Source organism: Nannobrachium achirus (genome assembly GCF_963921795.1).
Source record: "Nannobrachium achirus genome assembly, contig: SCAFFOLD_238, whole genome shotgun sequence".
NCBI lineage: Eukaryota > Metazoa > Chordata > Actinopteri > Myctophiformes > Myctophidae > Nannobrachium > Nannobrachium achirus.
Genome location: NW_027664820.1, coordinates 67,577 through 89,383, shown reverse-complemented (window position 1 = coordinate 89,383; position 21,807 = coordinate 67,577). Strand labels below are relative to the sequence as shown.

The 21,807-nt window shown below is 42.8% G+C and overlaps 1 protein-coding gene across 1 annotated transcript; it reads right to left on the bottom strand.

Annotated features, from left to right (window-relative positions):
• Positions 1-2,621: 2,621 nt before the first annotated feature.
• On the bottom strand, positions 2,622-20,349 carry LOC308280781 (GTPase IMAP family member 9-like; the record flags this gene model as incomplete). The annotated part of the gene is made up of 7 exons (XM_080755098.1): positions 20,327-20,349; positions 15,433-15,459; positions 14,156-14,212; positions 12,126-12,746; positions 9,952-10,191; positions 7,016-7,200; positions 2,622-2,855 (listed from the first exon to the last, which is right to left on the bottom strand). The coding sequence occupies exons 3-7, from the start codon at positions 14,208-14,210 to the stop codon at positions 2,622-2,624; spliced, it is 1,335 nt and encodes a 444-aa protein (XP_080611224.1). The 5' UTR covers positions 14,211-14,212; positions 15,433-15,459; positions 20,327-20,349.
• Positions 20,350-21,807: the final 1,458 nt, after the last annotated feature.

The following is a 21,807-nucleotide window of genomic DNA, read 5'->3' as shown; positions in this document are numbered from 1 at the left end:
GGGTCCTCAGAGTTACTACAGGGGGTCCTCCAAATCTTTGTGTGATAGAAATGTTTTTTTTTCTCCTTTTTTATATTAACCACTTGAACACTATCGTCCATATTCTGAGAACTTTAGCCAAAAATAGCAGATCTACAAGTCACAACAGCGTTCTGAGCTTGTAGATCTGCTATTTGTTGGCAAAGAGGTTTGGTGTAGAAGAGAACAAGAGCAGACTAGCAGAAGTACAGAGTGAAGTATTGACGGTTCAAGAGGTTAAATATCTGAAAACACAAATTGACATGAATCCAAAATACACTGATGATAGTGCTGTCAAACGATGGAACGATACGGTATCTATGGGTTGTGGGGGTCCCTGCTACATCTCTCTCTCAACTAAGGGGTCCCTGCTTCATCTCTCTCTCAGCTAAGGGGTCCCTGCTACATCTCTCTCTCAACTAAGGGGTCCCTGCTTCATCTCTCTCTCAACTAAGGGGTCCCTGCTACATCTCTCTCTCAACTAAGGGGTCCCTGCTACATCTCTATCTCAACTAAGGGGTCCTTGGCCAGAAAATGTTGAAGACCCCTGCTCTAACAGATGTTCCTCCCGATCTGCGTTTTTTCTTGGCGAGCGCCAAAAATGGTCAGCGACAGCATAATGGTCACCTCGGGCTCAGAGGAAAGCCTGGTATTCGTTTTAAATGGCTGTGTGATTCGGTCTAAGGGTGGCCTAAACCGTAAACAAGATTGGGAAAAGGAATAAGAAGCGGCATTACTTTGTTTTGGTCCCCCCTGTTTGTTTCCACAATCCCTGTTTAAATTCACAGTCGATACGGATTGGACTAAAAGATGAAGAAACAAAAAGAGACTCGCAACTCACAACTTGGACTAAAAGATGGAAATTCCAAACAAGCTATAACAAAATAAGCAAAACTACACAGAATAAAGGGTTTTATAAGTAAGCCCTAAAATTATGCCCTTGAGCGCGAATAATTATTTCAGGTCAAAACTCTTTACGGATCCCGACAGGATCAAAAACCTGAAAATGGTCGTGATCCCAGGCTACTGGGTAGCTCTAGTATTGAACTGTCTGGGTAGAAAAGCTCACCGTTGTTTTCATCCGTTTCAGCCAAGATGTTGTTCAGTCTGTAGAAAAGTCACATTGCACAGCAACCCCACCCCCCTGGCCCTGGCCCATCATGGACTGCTCCACCTGCCACACCTGCTCCCCCTCAAACGCAATCAGTGACTGACTATATAAACTGCCTTGTGCACTCACTCGGTTGTCAGCAGCCCAAGAGAAAACACCCTCAGAGCCCTGTCTGTCTGGCCAAGCCTAGTCATGCGTCAATGATGTGAGTTTGTTGCTATTGATGTTTTGCCTTGTTTTGCCTTGTAGTTGTTTTAATCATGTTGCCTTGTTTATTGCTATTTGCTATAATGACCGTTGTATTCATGATGTTGTATTCATTGGTTATTGTAATTGCTAGATTTATATCGATGAATTGTGTCAATGCAGTAATCATTGAACTAGTAATGTTTGTATATTATATTATATTATATTATATTATTATATTGAATTGTATTATATAATTGTATAATCTAATGTATTATATAATTGTATATCTTATCTAATGTATTATATTTTCTGTCTTTATAGAATAAAAACCATGACAAATGGAAATACCTTCTCTACAATGGCTTTCTTACCGAAGCTCCATGGCAGTGTTAGAAACTCCGTACTAGCCCTACACCTTAGAAACCAACCCCTACTTTACATGGTCCTTCGACGCCGAGAATAGAGCATTGCCATGGCTGAGCCTAGCCTGTATGAGCTTGTCACCTATCGGCTAAACAACCCGGCTAACCCGAAAACGGACCAGGAGTGGACCGAGTGGTTCGAGGAGAGCAACAGATTTATGAACTCATGTTAAACGAATCCAAGACCAGGCCCACCAAGACCTCGTCTCCACCATCCTGGCCCACCAAGACCTCTACTCCACCATCCAGGCCTACTCTTGCCTCGCCTCCAGTTCCCCGGGCGCCACCTTCGGCCTCGCTTCGCAAGACTCCTGCTCCTCCTCCTACAGCAGCTAGGCCTCCTGCTCCCAAGGCTCCTGCCCCTGCTCCCAAGGCCCCTGCTCCCAAGGCTCCTGCTCCTGTGCCCAAGACTCCGCCTCCTCCTCAGGCTCCTGTGCCCAAGACTCCGCCTCCTCGTCAGGCTCCTGTGCCCAAGACTCTCCCTCCTCCTCAGGCTCCTGTGCCCAAGACTCCGCCTCCTCCTCAGGCTCCTGTGCCCAAGACTCTCCCTCCTCCTCAGGCTCCTGTGCCCAAGACTCCGCCTCCTCCTCAGGCTCCTGTGCCCAAGACTCTCCCTCCTCCTCAGGCTCCTGTGCCCAAGACTCCGCCTCCTACAAAGGCTCCTGCGCCCAAGATTCCGCCTCCTACAAAGGCTCCTGTGCCCAAGACTCCGCCTCCTCGTCAGGCTCCTGTGCCCAAGACTCCGCCTCCTCGTCAGGCTCCTGTGCCCAAGACTCCGCCTCCTTGTCAGGCTCCTGTGCCCAAGACTCCGCCTCCTCGTCAGGCTCCTGTGCCCAAGACTCTCCCTCCTCCTCAGGCTCCTGTGCCCAGGACTCCGCCTCCTACAAAGGTTCCTGCGCCCAAGACTCCGCCTCCTCCTCCTGTCGCCTCGTCTCGGGTGCCCCGGGCTCCACTTCCTGTCGCCTCGCCTCCGGCACCCCGGGCTCCACCTCCTGTTTCTCCATCTCCGGTGCCCAGAGCTCCACCTCCCCTGCAGTCCTGGTCTCCACCTTCAGCCCGGGCATCGCCTCTGACCCCGCCTCCTCTGGCGCCCCTGGCTTCACCTTCAGTCCTACCTGCCGGCCCCCCAGCAACAGTTCTACCTGCCGGCCCCCCAGCAACAGCCCTCCAGCAGCAGCCCCCACAGCCACCACCTGAGCCTCCCCCAGCACCTGGGCCCCCTCGTCTGCCACCACCTGAGCCTCCCCCAGCACCCATTCCTTCTTCATGGGGCGGCCCTATAGCCAGTGACTTTTTTCAGGTGAAAATACTACGTATTTGGGGCGGCTGTAGAAAAGTCACATTGCACAGCAACCCCACCCCCCTGGCCCTGGCCCATCATGGACTGCTCCACCTGCCACACCTGCTCCCCCTCAAACGCAATCAGTGACTGACTATATAAACTGCCTTGTGCACTCACTCGGTTGTCAGCAGCCCAAGAGAAAACACCCTCAGAGCCCTGTCTGTCTGGCCAAGCCTAGTCATGCGTCAATGATGTGAGTTTGTTGCTATTGATGTTTTGCCTTGTTTTGCCTTGTAGTTGTTTTAATCATGTTGCCTTGTTTATTGCTATTTGCTATAATGACCGTTGTATTCATGATGTTGTATTCATTGGTTATTGTAATTGCTAGATTTATATCGATGAATTGTGTCAATGCAGTAATCATTGAACTAGTAATGTTTGTATATTATATTATTATATTGAATTGTATTATATAATTGTATAATCTAATGTATTATATAATTGTATATCTTATCTAATGTATTATATTTTCTGTCTTTATAGAATAAAAACCATGACAAATGGAAATACCTTCTCTACAATGGCTTTCTTACCGAAGCTCCATGGCAGTGTTAGAAACTCCGTACTAGCCCTACACCTTAGAAACCAACCCCTACTTTACAGTCATCATGTGGTGATATGAAATATAACAAAAAGAAAACAAATGTAAGAATGATTACTTACTTACTTATGGATCTTTTATTTATAAAGTTCCTGCACATTACAGATTGTTTTCATCTGGGTGATGTACTAAATAATACCGAAGCCAAGCACTGGCCTGACAGTTTTACTCAAGTTTTGCCATCGTTTGTGGTTGCAGGATTCAGTCCTGTGTTTTTGAATAGCCTGCCTAATACGCACAACACTTTTAGATGTGGACATGAAGTACTTCTAGGTGAAAATAAGTATATTTTCAAGGAAATAGGAATGGTGGAGATGGCTCCAATGAATGTACAAAATGAGAGTACAGATGTTTTATAAAGCCTAATCTAACATTATGGCTTGTGTATGGAACACCTGAGTTGCTGGATGATTAGAAACAACATTAATACATAAAAGCTATGACACGCTAGATGAGAGTTTTAAAGTTTACATTCTATTTCTAAGTAAATATTGCTCAATGGGAATATAAGGTTGAAGGTTTGCCCTACACACTGTAGGCCTAACAATAATATGCTGTAGTGGATGATACAGTCAAGTCATTGAGGGCAATAGTCAATACTATTTCCCTCTAAAATGTGCATTATCTCTTTCCAAGTATTGCTGTTCAGGGTTTCCTGCAGGAAAAGTCTTAAATTTTTGATAATTAATTAATTAATTCGAGTAATTAATTCACTTAATCTTAATTCTTATTTTTGCCCTATAAAAAACACATGAATGTGCCCATGATGACGGAAAACACAACTACATGCTATCATCCACATTTATTCAACATTGAATAACTTATATTGCCGGTTCGCCACCAAAGGGTTAAAAAAATAGTGTGCACGCTGGTGTGCGAATTCGTGCACAGATGATGCACTATGCATGTACACGCTTTTCACAGCTTTCAAAAAAAAATCCGCTTGGAAATCCGTTCAGGCATTCAGGAGATACCAGCCCTTATGTTTTCTTCAAATGTAAACAAACATGGCTGCCATGTTTGAAAGATAGGGTTGGTATGGGGGTTAAACATGCAATTTCGCGATCGCGATCATGCCTAGTACATTGTTGGAGGTCCAAAAAGTTTTTTTGAAAAAAAAACAGTTTTTTGAAAAAAAAAGAAAAAAAAAAAGAAAAAAAAACATTTTTTTTTTATATACCCTTGGGGGGGCGGGGGGGTTTTCTGGCCAGGCGGGGCGCCTGGCCTGTAAAGTGCTGCAGGAAACCCTGCACTGTTGTACAGTAGGTGTTGTTGATTGCGCGCCTTATGAAACAATCTATATAAAGACTGTAGCTAGCTGTCAGAGCTGTTCTAGACCAGTTGTACTCAAAACTTTTCAATACCCCCAATTTAAAATGTAGTTATAATTAAACAAATACTTTTATTCCCTAAGATGTTTTGAAAACAGAAAATATCAGATTTACAAGCTCACAACACAATGTAATTAAGAGTCGTTGCATTTGAGAATTGGCTAAGCCAAACTAAACTCTTTCCCCTACAGCAAGATGAGTTGGCAGAATTGGAACACAAATGTGAGATGGGGGAAGTTGATCCTTTTCCCTTGGCCAGTCATGAACAAATTTGTTTACGAGAAAGGTTTTGCTAATCCCTGCATTGCCAATGGACATCACTGTTCTTATGGTTTTGTTTTGATCAGAAGGGTGATTAAAGATTTCACCGAGTTGCATCTCCTGCCCTGCTTTCTTCTGTGTGACCTCAAGTTCGCTGCAAATCTTTGTGTCATCCACCTGTACGATGTTGAGATTTGTGTAACACTCTTCAAAATCTGTCTTATCCTCACTTTGAACTGCCCCTTCAGGTAAACACGCAAATGTTTTTTTAATGTTGGTTTTGAGCTTGTCTTAGCAACAAATCGCGGGTGTTTTGGGACATTAAATGTAGCTTACGGCTGCTAAACTATAAGGGGGAGAAGAGGAGGAGATAAGCCAGCTCTCTTCCCGCAGGCTAGTGGGTGAACTGCGCATGCACACGACATCACAACAGCATCGAACAATGGCAGTGTCCAGACCAGTACTGGCTCGCGAACGAACGTTGACGTTCTAAAATGTCTAAAAGCTGGGAGCATTTCACTGTTAGCAAAACAAATTGTTACTTGCAAACATTGCAAGGCAGACTTTGTACGGGAGCAGGAGTACAATCAATGAACGAACATAAGAGAAAGCACATCGGAGTGTTGATTAGCATGTTAGTTAGCTACTTAGCTTGTGAGGTTCCAGACTGAGTTGTCTTGGCTTTCGATTTTAATTCACTTCTCTTTACCAAACGTTCCACTGCGGAAAACCTGGATTACTTTTTCTGTCCACAGTGTCCAGTACTGGTTAGGTCCAGTCTTATTAATAGTCTTATGTGCTCTATTTACGCAATAGAAAGTTAAAAACACGAACGCTAGGATGGGACCAATTCTCTTTGCTGATCCGTTCTGGGGCGGAAACACTACAACAGTAAATAAAAATCAGACTTTGCATTTCTGCACATTAAAGCCAGTACAATACATCTACACCAGTAGAATCCACTTTGAGCAAGACACTGGCCTAGAATGTGATTTTAAAATAAAATATGTGAATGAATAATAACAAATACAATATTTTAGTTAGAAATAGGCTATGTTACAATTTAGCTTGACAAATGTCTTTCCTTTTTTTAATCAAATGTAAAGGTACAGTTATGTACAGTCAAGAAAGCTGTAAATAATATTATTTCAGAAGGAATAATTATTTTTAATTGTATTTATTGTTGGATAGAAAATGCCTAATAACTTCAAGCTACATTGTAAAGGTAATTGGAAAAAAGTGCCATTATCCGATTAATCAATTAATAGTTTAAATAATTGTCAGATTAATCGATTATGAAATTAATCGTTAGTTGCAGCCCTACACTAAAGTACCTGTAAGGATTCTTTTTTTCTTTTTCAGCATAACTTGCTTAAATTATAATTGGAGTCCCCCCCCCCCCCACACACACACACACACACACACACACACACACACACACACACACACACACACACACACACACACACACACACACACACACACACAAAGTATTCCAGAATTCCATTATTTAAAAGCTATTTTATCCTTTGAAGTCTCACAAATGTTTATGAATGCTACTACAAATTATAGGTTATTGTGTTTTTTCTTTTAAATTAAAGGGATACATATTAAAAAGGGAAGAAAAAAATGAATGAATATCAATAAAAAATACATGTAGTAATACATGTGGATCTTACCAAGTGTCTCCAACAGGTGGGGCTGGTGTTGTTTCAGAGCATTGTAAAAGGCTGCTCTAACAGATCCTCCTGGTTCTAGCAGTGATGTGTACAGGATCTTCATTTGGTCCTCGCTCCTCTCTGCAGCTTGGATCTCAGCATAGAGTTCAGGATAAACTTGGTCTCCTAGACTGTCTACTAGAGACATGACTGTGGAAGGTGGAACCAGTTGAACCAACTGGTCCTTGTGCTGCGTCACAAAGTGTTCTGTTAGGAAGAGAAAAAGAAGAGTGGTTGAGATAAATACATCACAGAAAATAAAGCTGCTGCATCTCTACATCCACACATTAATACTAGTGTAACAACTGGTACATTTATGAGTTTGGAACAAGATATAGAGGATGTACATCCTGGTAAACCAAAGGTAGCAGCAGCCAACAACCTACTCACTGGTTACCTCTAGGGATTCATTTATGTACTTTAATGCATTCAATGTTACCTCTAGTATTGAACTGTCAGGACAGAAAAGCTCACCTTTTTCTTCTGATGTCAAGTCATCATCATCCTGTTGAACACAGTCATTTTATACTTTAGTGCTATTGAACAAACTTATGTCTTATATGGTATTAGCTTAAGTAGTGATTTTCAACATGAAACCATAAACACACTGTCCACTAGACTGAGTGTTACACTGTGACAAGCAACTCTTACCTGGGTCAGCTGATGTTCTGTTATGTGGTTATATGAAAAATAACAAAAGGAAAATACATTATTAGAATAATTATATAGTTTCATTTATTGCGACCGAAGGTCACAGTATGCCATGAGAAATGTCGTAGCTTGTCCTTCCTTCCGTACAGGAAGTGATGTCACATGACATCTCCTCATCAAAGATCAAACCCTGGATATTCATACTGTCACTGTGACATCACAGGTGATCACTGGCCAGATGGCAAGGGCATGGCCCATATCTGTGTGGATTGTTCAGATAGGGATCTCCATGTATGGGCATAAAATATATTGTATGTATATGGATACATATTACTATTAATAAAGGATAAAATAAAATAAAATATGTGGTCATTCCCAGAAACAAAATCCCTTTTATGCCCATATATGGAGATTTCTGATGTCATCAATCCCAGGCCGAAAACATTAAGGACATTATTAAAGATATTATGTTATCAATATATTAAGGACATATCTGTGAATGCCCATATTTGGTAATGTCCATATATGGGCATGTTTTGACATACCATTGTTGACTATCATGCAGGGGTCTCCATATAGTGAGTAACTGGTCCCATATACCGTACATCACTGGCCAGATGGCCAAGAATTGGCGTGTTGCATGTCACCCTGAGGTGTCTTACTAGTATTAATTTATTCATTAAGTAATTTTCTCCATTGACTTGAATGGGAATTTGCAAACATTTCACTTTTCCCAAATATGGAGATGACTGACATCACGTCATAGACTGACACAGTATGTCCATATAAGGGCATTCCAAGATATGGACTCGATATTCATTATATCAGGGATCTCCAAATATGGTCATAAAAGGGTCAAGCACCGCTGAAATAGGGACAAGGACTGACAGATACAGAGATATCCGTATATGGGCATGAAAGATGATAAGACGGAATACATTTCCCAGTGGATTCCTTGTGACTCGCGTCAGGACAACCACACTTGCTATTTCCCCAGGATTACAGTTTAGGCAGACGCTCTTAATCCAGAGCGATTTACAATAAGCACGTAATAGACCCTATTCACGGCCCGCCCACTCAGCAAATTTCTCAGCAACTTCCTGGTGCTGACGTCAGCTTTGAAGGGTAAACTAACACAGAAATGGCTGGACTTAAAGCCAACAAATCATTATTTTGAACGGTAAAGTAAATTATAACGCTTTGTGCCTTCTACTATCTTGTGTTCTTGTTCATGCTAGCCGTATTTTATACTTTACTATTCGGAAATTGCATTAAATTAGCGATTTCTGTGTTAACTCTATGGGAGTTAACACGGTTTTCCCCTTCAACCGTGACGTTTGCACCAGGAAGTTGCGTAACGTGAATTCGGTCAATAAGCAATAATAATACAATAAGCAAGATAATATGTCAATACATGAACAACAATATAACAAATGGATAGGAATATCAATCTAGAAAACAATATGGTAGGTAGACCACGCACCTAATCAGTAGCTTTCATGTATGGTCATTGAGGGTAGGCGAGAGCTACAGTAAAAGTGCTATGGGTTTAGGTTCAATGCTATGGTTAGAATTGCACCTTTCTAGTTGTGTTTTTTCTTTTAAATCAAAGTGATGATTTTTGGAAAAATAAATACCAGTAAATAAAATGTTTTAATAAGTCCTTTAGTAATAACTAGCCCTTACCCGTTCAAAGATATGAGCTCCAAAATGAGGTGCAGTGTGTGGGTTATGGGATGTGCACTGTGCACTGTGCACACAGTATATGAGGGATGGAAAGTAACTTTAACTGGTGCTTGCATGATGTAGGAGCATCAATGTAAGAAACCTGTTTCGTTTAATGGCTACAGAGATACTGTCCCCCCCCCCCCCCCCCCCCCCAGCCCGCCCGCCCCCCCGCCTGCACACACACCCGCCTGCCTGCCTGCCTGCACACACACACACACACACACACACACACACACACACACACACACACACACACACACACACACACACACACACACACACACACACACACACACACACACACACACACACACACACAGCTGGTTAAACATGTTGCCTCATGCTAGATGCAGAATAGATGTGCCTCATGCTAGATGCAGAATAGATAGTAGATAAACCATAAAAATGCTAATACAGCATATGATTTGTGAAAGTGACAAACAGGCTTCACAGTTATGTCAGGTGTGTTCATATGCTAATGGTGATGCGATTTCAGATCAATTGCTCCAGCCACTGAGGAGAAACGCTGTGACAGACACTCAGACATTCGCAAAATTATAGTATAGATGTGGATCTTACCAGGTGTCTCAGAGAGGAGGTGTTTCAGAGCACGGTAAAAGGCTGCTCTAACAGATGTTCCTCCTGGTTCTAGCAGTGATGTGTACAGGGTCTTCATTTGGTCCTCACTCGTCACTGCAGCTTGGATCTCAGCTTTGAGCTCAGTAGAGACTCTGTCTCCTAGACTGTCTACTAGAGACATGACTGAGGAAGGTGGAACCAGTTGAACCAACTGGTCCTTGTGCTGCATCACAAAGTGTTCTGTTAGGAAGAGAAAAAGAAGAGTGGTTGAGATAAATACATCACAGAAAATAAAGCTCCTGCATCTCTACATCCACATATTAATACTAGTGTAACAACTGGTACATTTATGAGTTTGGAACAATATATAGAGGATGTACATCCTGGTAAACCAAAGGTAGCAGCAGCCAACAACCTACTCACTGGTTACCTCTAGGGATTCATTTATGTACTTTAATGCATTCAACGTTACCTCTAGTATTGAACTGTCAGGACAGAAAAACTCACCTTTTTCTTCATCTGTTTCAGGAAAGATGTTGTTGGGTCATCATGTGATGATATGAAATATATAACAAAACGAAAACATGTAAGAATTATTAAATGTCTGACACATCCTAGATTCTTCTAGCTTCCCCCAAAAAACGCCCTGGACGACGCTCCACGCGTCCCAGACTCTTCTCCCTTCTCTAAAACACCCTGGACGACGCTCCACGCGTCCCAGACTCTTCTCCCTTCCCTAAAACACCCTGGACGACGCTCCACGCGTCCCAGACTCTTCTCCCTTCCCTAAAACGCCCTGGACGACGCTCCACAACTACACACATCAACAGACCAACACAAATACACAATCCCATCACATCAACACAACAGCAACAAAACTACACAATACCATCACAATATCAACGTGGGTTGGGTGTGGGCCAGTCAAGTTTATTGTAAGTCTGTCTCAATATCAGTTAATTCATTAAACAAAGGACTCACCTGAAGATGCTGCAGTCGGGTTCAATGAATCCATCAATGTCTTCAGCTCTGAAACATGAATTCATATTAGAGTAAAATCATCTTTCCAGCTCTGAAACAGACAATTTGATATTATACGATATAATGTATTTATTACCATTGCTTTAACCACTCTGTACGACAAATAACAAAAATAGCTGGTCTACAAGCTCACATGTCACATTGTGAGCTTGTCATCAGCTAAATATCACCTTCCCTAAAGGAGTCATCCAGACCAAAACACATATAGGGTTAAATCTGCCTTTTATCATACCCCTTTATACCTGCTTTATTCCATTTTTTTCATAGCTGCCCCTGTTGCTAGATTTCGGCTGCCCCTGTTGCTAGATTTTGCGGGCCCTCTCATAACTAACAGAGTAGATAGACTTTATACTAGTGCGGTTATTTCTTCAGCTTCAAAGTTAGTATTTTTTTATTGGATTGTGTTTACACAACGTCCTGAGACCAACCACACCGCTGTTTTGACCTCACAGGCACCCTTACTTGTCAAACCGACCCCTCCCTCCCCTCCCTTTCTAGCCTCTCCTCTCCCTGCTCTGGTGCAGAGCAGAAGCCCTGCGATCAGGGTGCTAATAATTTTCCGTCTCTCTCTGCAAGTGCACGCACGCACGCACGCACACACATCGAGAGAGCGCACGTGTTCAATGTTTTCATAATAACACCTGCATTGCTGCTGCAAGGTTTTATGAAATTTTGATGTGAGATGTTTTATATTACTATGAAACAGCATTTATATTATGAAACAGCAATAGTTCTACCAATAAGACACCTGAATTTACCCTCGGAATAAAGGTCTACTGTATATTCATGATATCCATTGGATATCATAAATACATCGATACTATCCATTTACAGATACAGACAGACATACTTTCTGTCCAGTGATCTCACTGGCTGTAACATGGATCTTCTCTGGGTGGCGCTGTGACAGAGCCAAATATCAAAGCTGCTAGATATCTAGAAACGCTCGGGAAGGCATCATTTCGCAGTGCCTTTCACACACAACGAGCAAAACCTCGGCGAGCAAAGCCTGATCTTGCGGCAGATCGGAGGTTTTGTCTGCGAACACCAAAATGGTCAGTGACAGCATAATCGTAGCAAAATGTCATGCAGTGTGTACGAGCCCTTAAAGAGGAATAACTGGTTTCTCTCACCTTGTCTCCTTGCTTCTTCTTGGAACATCTGGTTGGTGTAGTGGCTTCCACCGTTCTTCTCCACCATCTGCTTGATTTTCTCCAGCAGCTCAGTGACCTGAGAGCGATCCTTACTTGTGTTGTTAAATACATGATAAACATCACTATATTTGCTGATTAATTTTTTTAGTTTTGGAGATTCATCAAAAAACTCTTCAATTGTTCGACCTTCAAGCTGGTCACCACGAGTGAAGAGAATCATGGTGTATTTATCTGAACTTCGTCCAAATTCTTTCTGGATCTTTGCCACAACGTTCCTCTCCTCGTCTGTGAATCTCCCCAGTCCGATCACAGCCAGGAACACATGAGGACCAGGAGCAGCAAGAGAAATACAGTTTTTGACCTCTTGAAAGGTTTTATCATTACTGATCCCAGTGTCAAACAGGCCTGGAGTGTCAATAACAGAAACCCTTCTGCCATCCACTTCACCACTGGCCATATTACAGGTCTTTGTCACTGATTCGGGTGAAAACTTGAATGTAAATGCTGTGCGTCCCAGAATGGCGTTTCCACTGGAACTCTTTCCAGCTCCAGTCTTCCCCACCAGCACAATTTTAATTTCTTCATCATTTCTTATGAGATCTGATGAATGTAGAAAGAGAAAGAACAATTATAATTTGATGAAGCGTGTTATGTAATAGCAACTGTCAGGTATAACAGATAGTAGGAAATTTAAGAAATGTAACTACGGCAACGTGAAGCGGGACTACGGCTGCTATGACGTAATCGCCGTTGCAGTCCAATCCGTTAAGCAAACAGCCGGCGGCGACGGAACCATACCGCACAACACCACCGCCTGGTGGTGGTAAAACGAAGTGTGTGATAGAGGCTGGCCCGCTAGGCTAGGTCCCACCCCTTCCCCTGACAGCTGTGGTTCCCATGGTGACGCGTGTCTATGCCGCACGTGTCGAACATAAAAAATCAAATCAAAGCACCTCCCACCTAACCTGACTTTCGCCAGATAGTTGCAGCAGTGCGTAACGCTCTGCCTTACATCTGGGATCTCTCGGCCAGACTCTATGTAAGGGGCGGGCCATTTTTTGAATTTCTGTAGCAGGTGATTGGATGTGGCCGTTTCTATCACAGTCTGGGAGTGCCAACTCCAACCACTCATATTGGCCTGTCTGCATGACGTTGCAGACAGGCAACGTCATGCACTCAGGCAACGTCACTCTATTGGCTCAGAGCCGCTCAGAGCCCGCCCATAGCTGCCGCTGATTGGTCCGGCCCGGGACTTTACGAGTGTTATCAACGCTGGCGGACCGAGCCCAGATGGTAAAGCAATGCAACGCAATGCTGCCACCATCTGGCGAAAGTCAGGTAACCTCCCACCCCCTCCCATCCAGAAATCGCCCACAATAGGGCACAGTTTCAGACTACTCCGTGAGCTGAGTCTGAGATCAGGCTAAAATCAATCAGCTGATCTCGACGTTGTGAGCGATACGTGAAGAGGTGCCTTCTGCCGTAGTAGAACTGACTGCTACGGCAGCGAGGTTTATACATCGAGCACCGATTCATTTCCGGTCGCCGTAGCCGTCGTCCACAACGTCTCTGCTTAAATAGCCTAGTATAGCAACAGGGTGCTGTGGCTCCATATATGGTCACTAATGCCTATGGGGCCACGGTGTAAGTTGGCTCCTGGACAGAGTGCAGTCTAGTTCACCAGGTCAACAGATCTTTAGGTTGAGCGCCTGATGCTCTTCTGGCCTGATTTCATTCTTGGTGTCTTCCCTCTGTCTACCTCCCTTACAGCTCCACCCTTTTGAAGAAAAGACCTGAAGTTTGATTACTAGGAGGACATTTGTATTCATCCGCTTGAGAAGCTTTAGACAAAGTTAAGTTGTACCTTTGTTGCCTCCATTGGATTGAGAAGTTTGAAGCCTTTGACTTTATTAAATACACTTTAATTTTGTATGTTTTGACTTCAATACTAGATAAATAAAACAGAAGATACCTCAGAATCAACAGTCATAATAAAACAGAAGACTGACCTGAATACGTCATAGGTTGGTCTGCTGGATTCACCACTGGCACCAATTGATTCATCTCTGAAACACATCAGAGTAAAACCATGTGTTGATCTGCACTTAATCTAAACTGTTGACTGGAGCTTACAGTATGTGTGGTAACGCTTCATCAATAATACATTTAATTAAATTGTTGCTTAAGGCATAGAGCAAATGAAAATAGTATCCACAAGTTTCCGCGGGAGTTTACTGGAGACTATCCGGACCAAACTTCCGGGTTTAACAGCAGACATACAAGCTCACGTCGCGTCGCAGATGCAACCCGTTGAGAGCTTGTAAATCGGCGCCGGAAGATCGATGCAAACGTTTGCGCGATGCACTATGGGGCGTAGGAAACTCGTGGATATATTTAACCAGTAAGAAGCCCTAAGACTAAGAAGCGACTTTGCCCTAAAGTGCAAGGTCATGCGCATGCATCTGCCTGGGTGACAGCAGACTGCTGAGCAAGAGCTGGCGCTTTGGCATGGGATCAACTTTGACCATAAAAATGAACAGACCTGGTTGGTTGGTTAAGTTGGACAACATGTGGCCAAAATGTGGCCATATTCTCCCAAATATGGAGATATCTAATGTCTGACATCATAGATGTTTGACGTCATAGCCCACGAGACTGACACAGTATATCCATATATGGGCATTCCCAGATATGGGCTTAACAACTCATTCACTGCTAGGCCAGATAGTCCCGAGATATGCTAATGTCCCTCTCTGCCTGCCCCGATAATCCAGAGAATTTACCGTTTTTGAAAAAAAAAGAAAAAAAAGAAGAAAAAAATTTAGTAGGCATGATAGCAATCGCAAAATTGCATGTTTAACCCCCATAGCAACCCCATCTTTCAAACATGGCGGCCATTTTTGTTTACATTTCAAGAAAACATAATGGCTCACGTTATGTCAATCACGTTTGCACACTGCCGCCCGTTTCGTATTTATTTTCGGACCAGGGTTGATTTTTTTCTGATTTCCGCAGTGTCGCCACGGACGTGCCCTGCTCTCTCTCTCTTTTCTCTCTCTCCCTGGCCTACGGCTTTCGGATTTCCAAAACGCAACGAAAACACGCAATGCAGTGTGCAACCACCTTAACATTTATGCTAATTAGTAAGGCCAGATGGGGTGATGTCAGAACAGGTCAGCTATATCCTTCTGCTGGGATGATGTGTCATAGTTTATTTTATTTAACCAGAATAAAGTGACAGATGCAGTAAACTCAGTACATCATCTAAACACATCATGGATCTTACCTGCATCACCCAAAGCCCATTCCACATCTACAGAGGAGAAAGATATAATACACATCATGTTATGTAATGCTCTTACAAGCGCTACATGTATACTGTACTGTATATATGTGTCCCAGCGCGGCTGACGGCTAGTCATTGAATTATTATTATTATTTTTTTCATTTTGATTTTTTCATTTCACTTGAAAGCTGGGAATCATATTCACATCATCATTGACCCAACAGTTTTGAAGATATGGCTTATAGAATGATGCCATGCTGAAATATTACTTTTGAGATATTCAAGTTCTAAATAAATTTCTAACCTGCAATGACCTTCATGATCTCTCACATAAATTAAAAAAAGTCTTATTTACATGCAGAGCCGGGAGTTGAGCTGCCTTTTTTATTTAAAGCAGATTCCGTAGGGCGACAAGTGTCTCTTACAGACATGTTAACAGAAATGGAAAAATATTTAAAATCTCATATATTCTTTTATTTGGCCTAGCAGTTGCCAAATGTTGGTGTCCACCAGGACCAAATCACCAGATTTTGAACTGAAAAATACTGGTAGGCACACGCATACAATATATTCCTGCAACAGGCCAAAATCCCTTATCCCTTTAAGCTCTGGCGTTTAAGTGAAATGTAGCCTGATATTTATGAAATGCATTTGTGGCTTTATCACATTTTAGTGAAAAAAAAGAAAAGTAATTTCAGCTGTGGTCTAAAGTAGTGGCTTCTGAAATGACTGCCCCAGTGTCACACTCAGTCACATATATACACATTTACTACATGTCCTGTACAAGTAGAGATGTGAGACACCGGGGCGCCTGGATGCCTAGTGGACCAGGCGCACACCATATAGGCATTGCCATTTCGGCATCAATGCCTGTCGGCGTCGCCGGTTCGATTCCCGATCTGAGCGACCTTTGCCGCATGTCACTCCCTGTCTCTCCCCCATTTCCTGTCAGTCTACTGTCCTATCAATAAAGGCAAAAAGCCCAAAAACAAATCTTAAAAAAAAAAAGAGAGATGTGAGACACCGATAGCTAATTGGTCAGTGTGGAGACATTAATCATTTACTTCACATTGTTATCATTATATATACGTAGTTATATTTATCAAATATAGATGTGTTATCATCAGGGGCGCAGGAGGCATTTTAAAAGTGAAGGGGACACATCTGAGAGGTATGTGCGCGCGCATAGCGCGCGCGAAAAATTTTGGGGTATCCCCCCCACTTTTGGTGATGTCCCCCCCACTTTTGCCCCGAGGAGGGGGGGACATATCCCCTCCACTTGAGCTGAATTACACAGTTGTTTTACGCAGATTTCAAGGCATTTTTTTTTCTTGTTACTGTATCCTCCCCACAGTAACAAGAGGAAACGTAACTTAAAATGTGTTGACAAACGAAATTGCATTTCCATTATGCATCTGTTCAAAGGTACTTACATTGTTGCTTGATTTAAAGAACGACGTTATCGTTTTTTGGTTTTTTGACTGAGAATGATGTGAGACTAGCCTACACACACCAGCAGCAGGTCCAGCACCTGCAATGACGGTCTCCTTCTGCCACTGCCTGCCTGCTTGTCACTATCGCGTTGCATTAATTAAACTCATTCAGAACAGCTGAGCTGAGCTGACTGCACTGCACTGGTGGGACTGTGCCTCTAGAGGGCAGTAATACGCCTTGAAATGAGAACTACTCAGGGCCCAATTAAGAAGGCGGTAATTAACGCCCGTGCTAAGGAGATACCGACTGCCGACGATCGCGTTTGACGCATGAATAACGCTCAGCAGCTGATTATGTGATTTGCGATGATCGTAATTGTGCGCTCACCACGTGAAAAATTATTCATGGGTGTGTTTTCATGGAAACGTGTGAGGAAACCGATGGCATGACCGCTGTAGGTACATTCACCAATCAGAAGCTTGTCCGTCATTCCATTTAACTGGCATAAAACCAGAGGATGGGGGGGCTAATGCTTATTCACATATCACAGTGATATCATGCTTGTAAATATCTCACACTCAATAAGATCTGTTTTATTAGAACTGACATTGTTTGCGTATAGAGAAAAAAAGGCGAGAAAGAGAGAGAGAGAGAGAGAGAGAGAGAAGGCTATATTAATATAATACTTTTTTTTGTCACGTCCACATATCTATTTGTCTCTCTCATCTCATGCCAGCGTGTCAGTGTGACATAGGCTGGCCTTGTTGAGTGAACAATGGACGCATAGTGGCCTATTAATTAATAGGCTACGGAACGGCGGCCTCCTGCCAAAAAATCGAACCTCTGTTCGAAGTGGAGCTGTGTGTGTGTGTGTGTGTGTGTGTGTGTGTGTGTGTGTGTGTGTGTGTGTGCGTATATTGCAGTTGATGCTCAGGGCAGGCTAGACTCAACAGCACCTCTCTGGTCACCCAGGGTTACTACATACAGGCTACATACAGTACAGACCCACAGACCCACCCACATACCCACCCACATACCTACACACACGGCCACGTATAGGGAGCTTGTGTTCCACACAGCTCCAAAAAAAAAGGGAATCTGATGGAACCAGTAGCCTAATTAAACGAAATAAAACATATCCCACCTGATTTAGTTTGATATTGAGTACAGTAATAATAAATACATTTCATTTATTATTTAGAAATTTACATTTGTAAAATTAGACCAAAAATGACAGAGATGTAAAAGAATAGGGCTGTTTAATTACTTAATTCAGCGCCTAGGTAATGGCAGCCAGACGGCTGCTGCATGTCCTTGAACTGTAGCACATAGGCCTACTGTACATGTGTGTGTCCGAAAAAAACATATTTAGACTTAAAAGCTGTCAACATGCCATGTATAGCCTATAGTGCTTCGAGAGCTTTTTTTCTTTTCTTATTTGGCTAAATTGGCATGACGCATCGCGATCAGCGATCACGCATCTATATGAAGCAAAGCAAAACTGCAGATTGATTCCTCATAGATCGGGCAATTATGAAGCGATTTTATAAATTTAAAGAGCTCCTGAACACTGGAGGGGATATCCCCCCCACCCAAAAAAGTGGAGGTGTTAATCCCCCCGTCCCCCCCTACCCCCTGCGCGCATGGTTATCATTATAGAACTACATAGATGGAAGACTTATATGAATATATATATATAGATTTGTATGTGTGTGTTAGAGCCCTGCACGGGCCTGAAATGTGGGGCCCGGCTCGGCCCGGGCCCGTGGAATTAAGGCCCGGCCCGGCCCCAAGCCCGTTGGTGAGTTTCAGAAACGAGCCCGGCCCGGCCCGTAAGCCTGTCACCTTATTATTTAATTAATTATTTTCGTGCGTGGCTTTCACTGCTGCGCGCAGCAGCTACACTCTCAAGGGGAGTCTATACTGTCACAGACCACCAAAATTTGCGTAGGAAAGGTCCAGTTCAACTACAAAATGACATCTCTTGCAACTTCTGAAAAGGATTACTCCTAATTTGAGTTCGGAAAGCTGCACGCACGTCAGAAAGTCGAAACTTTCCAACGAAAACTATGGTCGGAGAGGACGGAGACTGGGAGACGTATGTACAGCCCTCAAGCTGTGCTCGTCTTGCGCTCTGAATAAAAGAAATAAGTCTACATACAACACAAGTAAGAATTAAGAAATCTTCCTCCACCCACCGTTTGTTATGTTATGTATATCCTCACAGCAGAAAATTAGACATTGATTGATTGATATTATTGTCGGCTTGCCGTGGTTACAAGCCATCTCGTAAAATACGGAGTATCGTCCAGTTAGTTTTAAATAAAACTTCTAGTCCTAATTATATTTCCCCTCCATTGAAGGGAAACTACATTAAATGAGGACTGGAGGACAGGAAAGCCATTGAGAGAGACAGGAGGGGAGACCTTTGTGGTGACTTTATTACAGTACATGAGAAGAACTGACTGCAGCATCTCTGGAAAAAGATGTCATGTGTCTGAATTTGCAAGCATATGAAGAGGATTCAGTTAGTAATGGACAAAACACACATGAACAAGAAAAGGAAATACATCCTTAAACAGGACAATTAATTAGACTGAATCTGAATCTGCTTTGGTTGGACTGGACATATTAGTGATATTACTGTTGTGGCTGTGTGTGCAATGTTCTTACAAATACATTTTCACTTTACTGATTCACTACCGCTGATGTTGAAACAGATAAGATAATTATTCTATTGCACTGTGCAGTAGTGCTGGCTGTTTATATATGGCCATCTATGTATTCATCCTTCCAAATAGAGACCTTTTTGGCTGTAGCATTTTTCTTTACTTTATAGTTTCACGTTTTTGTTCAGTTTCTTTCTGTGGTGCTTTATTGTTGACAGTGACACAAAGACAAGCTATAGTATATACACACATACATGGTGTCATAGAATTGTGTTAACTATATATATATATATATATATACACATACATACATACATACACACACACACACACACACACACACACACACACACACACACACACACACACACACACACACACACACACACACACACATATATATATATATATATATATATATATACATATATATACATATATATATACACACATGTACGAAACCCAGGATCCCCCACCTTTTCATTGACAAATTAAGCACTGCATTTACCCATCCTATAACTACTAGGAGCAGTGATGTCATTTACCCATCCTATAACATTATAGAAGCAGTGATGTCATTTACCCATCCTATAACAACTAGGAGCAGTGAGCAGACATATGTGGCGCTCAGGGAGCATTTAGGGGTTAAGGTCTTGCTTAGGAACACATGGACACATAGCTGGCCTGGCCAGGAATCGTATGTGTGACAACCAGGAGCTCTGGCTCCCCAGGCAGGCTCACTGACCACTCAGCAACAGTTAAATAAAATAAATAATATGTTCAAGACTCACCACCAGGGTGCTTCTTCCTCCAGTATAAATATCCCAGTCCTGCTGCCACTAAGATGATGATCAGTGGAACAATCACTGCAATCACTGCTCCTGTTGATCCTCCCTTTGTGGGAATGTCACTCTCTGAAACACAGTGACATTGATTGATTGATTGATTATTTAATGCTTTATTAACAAGTACAGCAAGTACAATTACACAAGACATGCTAAAAGGCCCTGAAGTCCAAGAGAGTCATGACACAACTGTAAACATTATACAATGAAATCAATCAAATCAACAGTGGTGGTGAAATGGTTACAGTCCTGTGGTCACAGGTTTGATTCCTGCCTGGTCTCATTAACATCATGTGTTCTACATGTTACACTGTGGTCTCCATTAACATACTGTACTGTAACATAGTAACATAGCATTTTTACTTTAATGTTTATTAAAGGATCCACCTGAGATGTACTCTAATGGGGATCATTTAATAAACAAAACCTTAGATGTAGAGCTAGGGCGGTATCGATTACTGCGATACCGTGACAGTGTGTCTGGGGTGGATACCGTGAATCGATGCCGGAAATAATCAGAAATTGCAGATCTAAAACATCAAAGGTGAGCATGTAGATCTGCTCACGGTGCGAAATGGTAACATTTCTTCAGCCAAGAAATAAGTGACCTTGTCAGTGAGTGCACACCACTTGTTGCTGTCTCGATTGTACTTCGCCACTCTAGCGTTGGCCTCGGAGACACATTAATGTTATCCACTCACTCAACACTGTCCATCAACTCTGACTTTCCCCCTCTCTCTCCACTGCTAAACTAGTCAAGTGCTGCGTGCCGCCTGCTTCTCATGGTGCATGATTTATGAATAATTGTATGACTGTGTAGCGCACAGAACAAACAGATCTCCAAGACCAAACTGTGTCCCTCCGCGCCACGTTGTAGGGCTCTAGTGTACTATTGACTTGCAAGGGCAAAGCGAGATGTGTGCTGTTCGCAGTCTGTGACTGACTGCAGTGACTGACTGCAGTGACTGGTAGCGGTTATTTCTGCTGTTTGTGTTTGATATAGCGTCTTAACAAATCCGCTACCGTTGAGTTTTAATTCCCCTCCCAATCATGATACAACCTGACGGACGGACCGTATCAAACATTTTTGAAAAGAGCTACGATCGTCCTCCGAGCAACTCGACTGGGCTCAGATTGGATCTTTGAGCCCTCACACTAGACGAAGATTATGCCAGATAGTCGTCCCGATTCAGTCGCAGGCAGCCCGATTGTCGGGAGGGTAATTAAATGCCCCGATTGTCGGGTAGTGTGCTGCCAGCTTTAAGCCAAGAAATAATTAATTATCATGCACACATGATCCCCGCCACCAACGCGACCTCAATACCAGACCAGCAGACTAGCCTAGAATAAACATATTGATACAGACCCTATGACGAGTCACAAATATTCACAGATACTAAACATTGATAATTGTTTATTATGGTAAA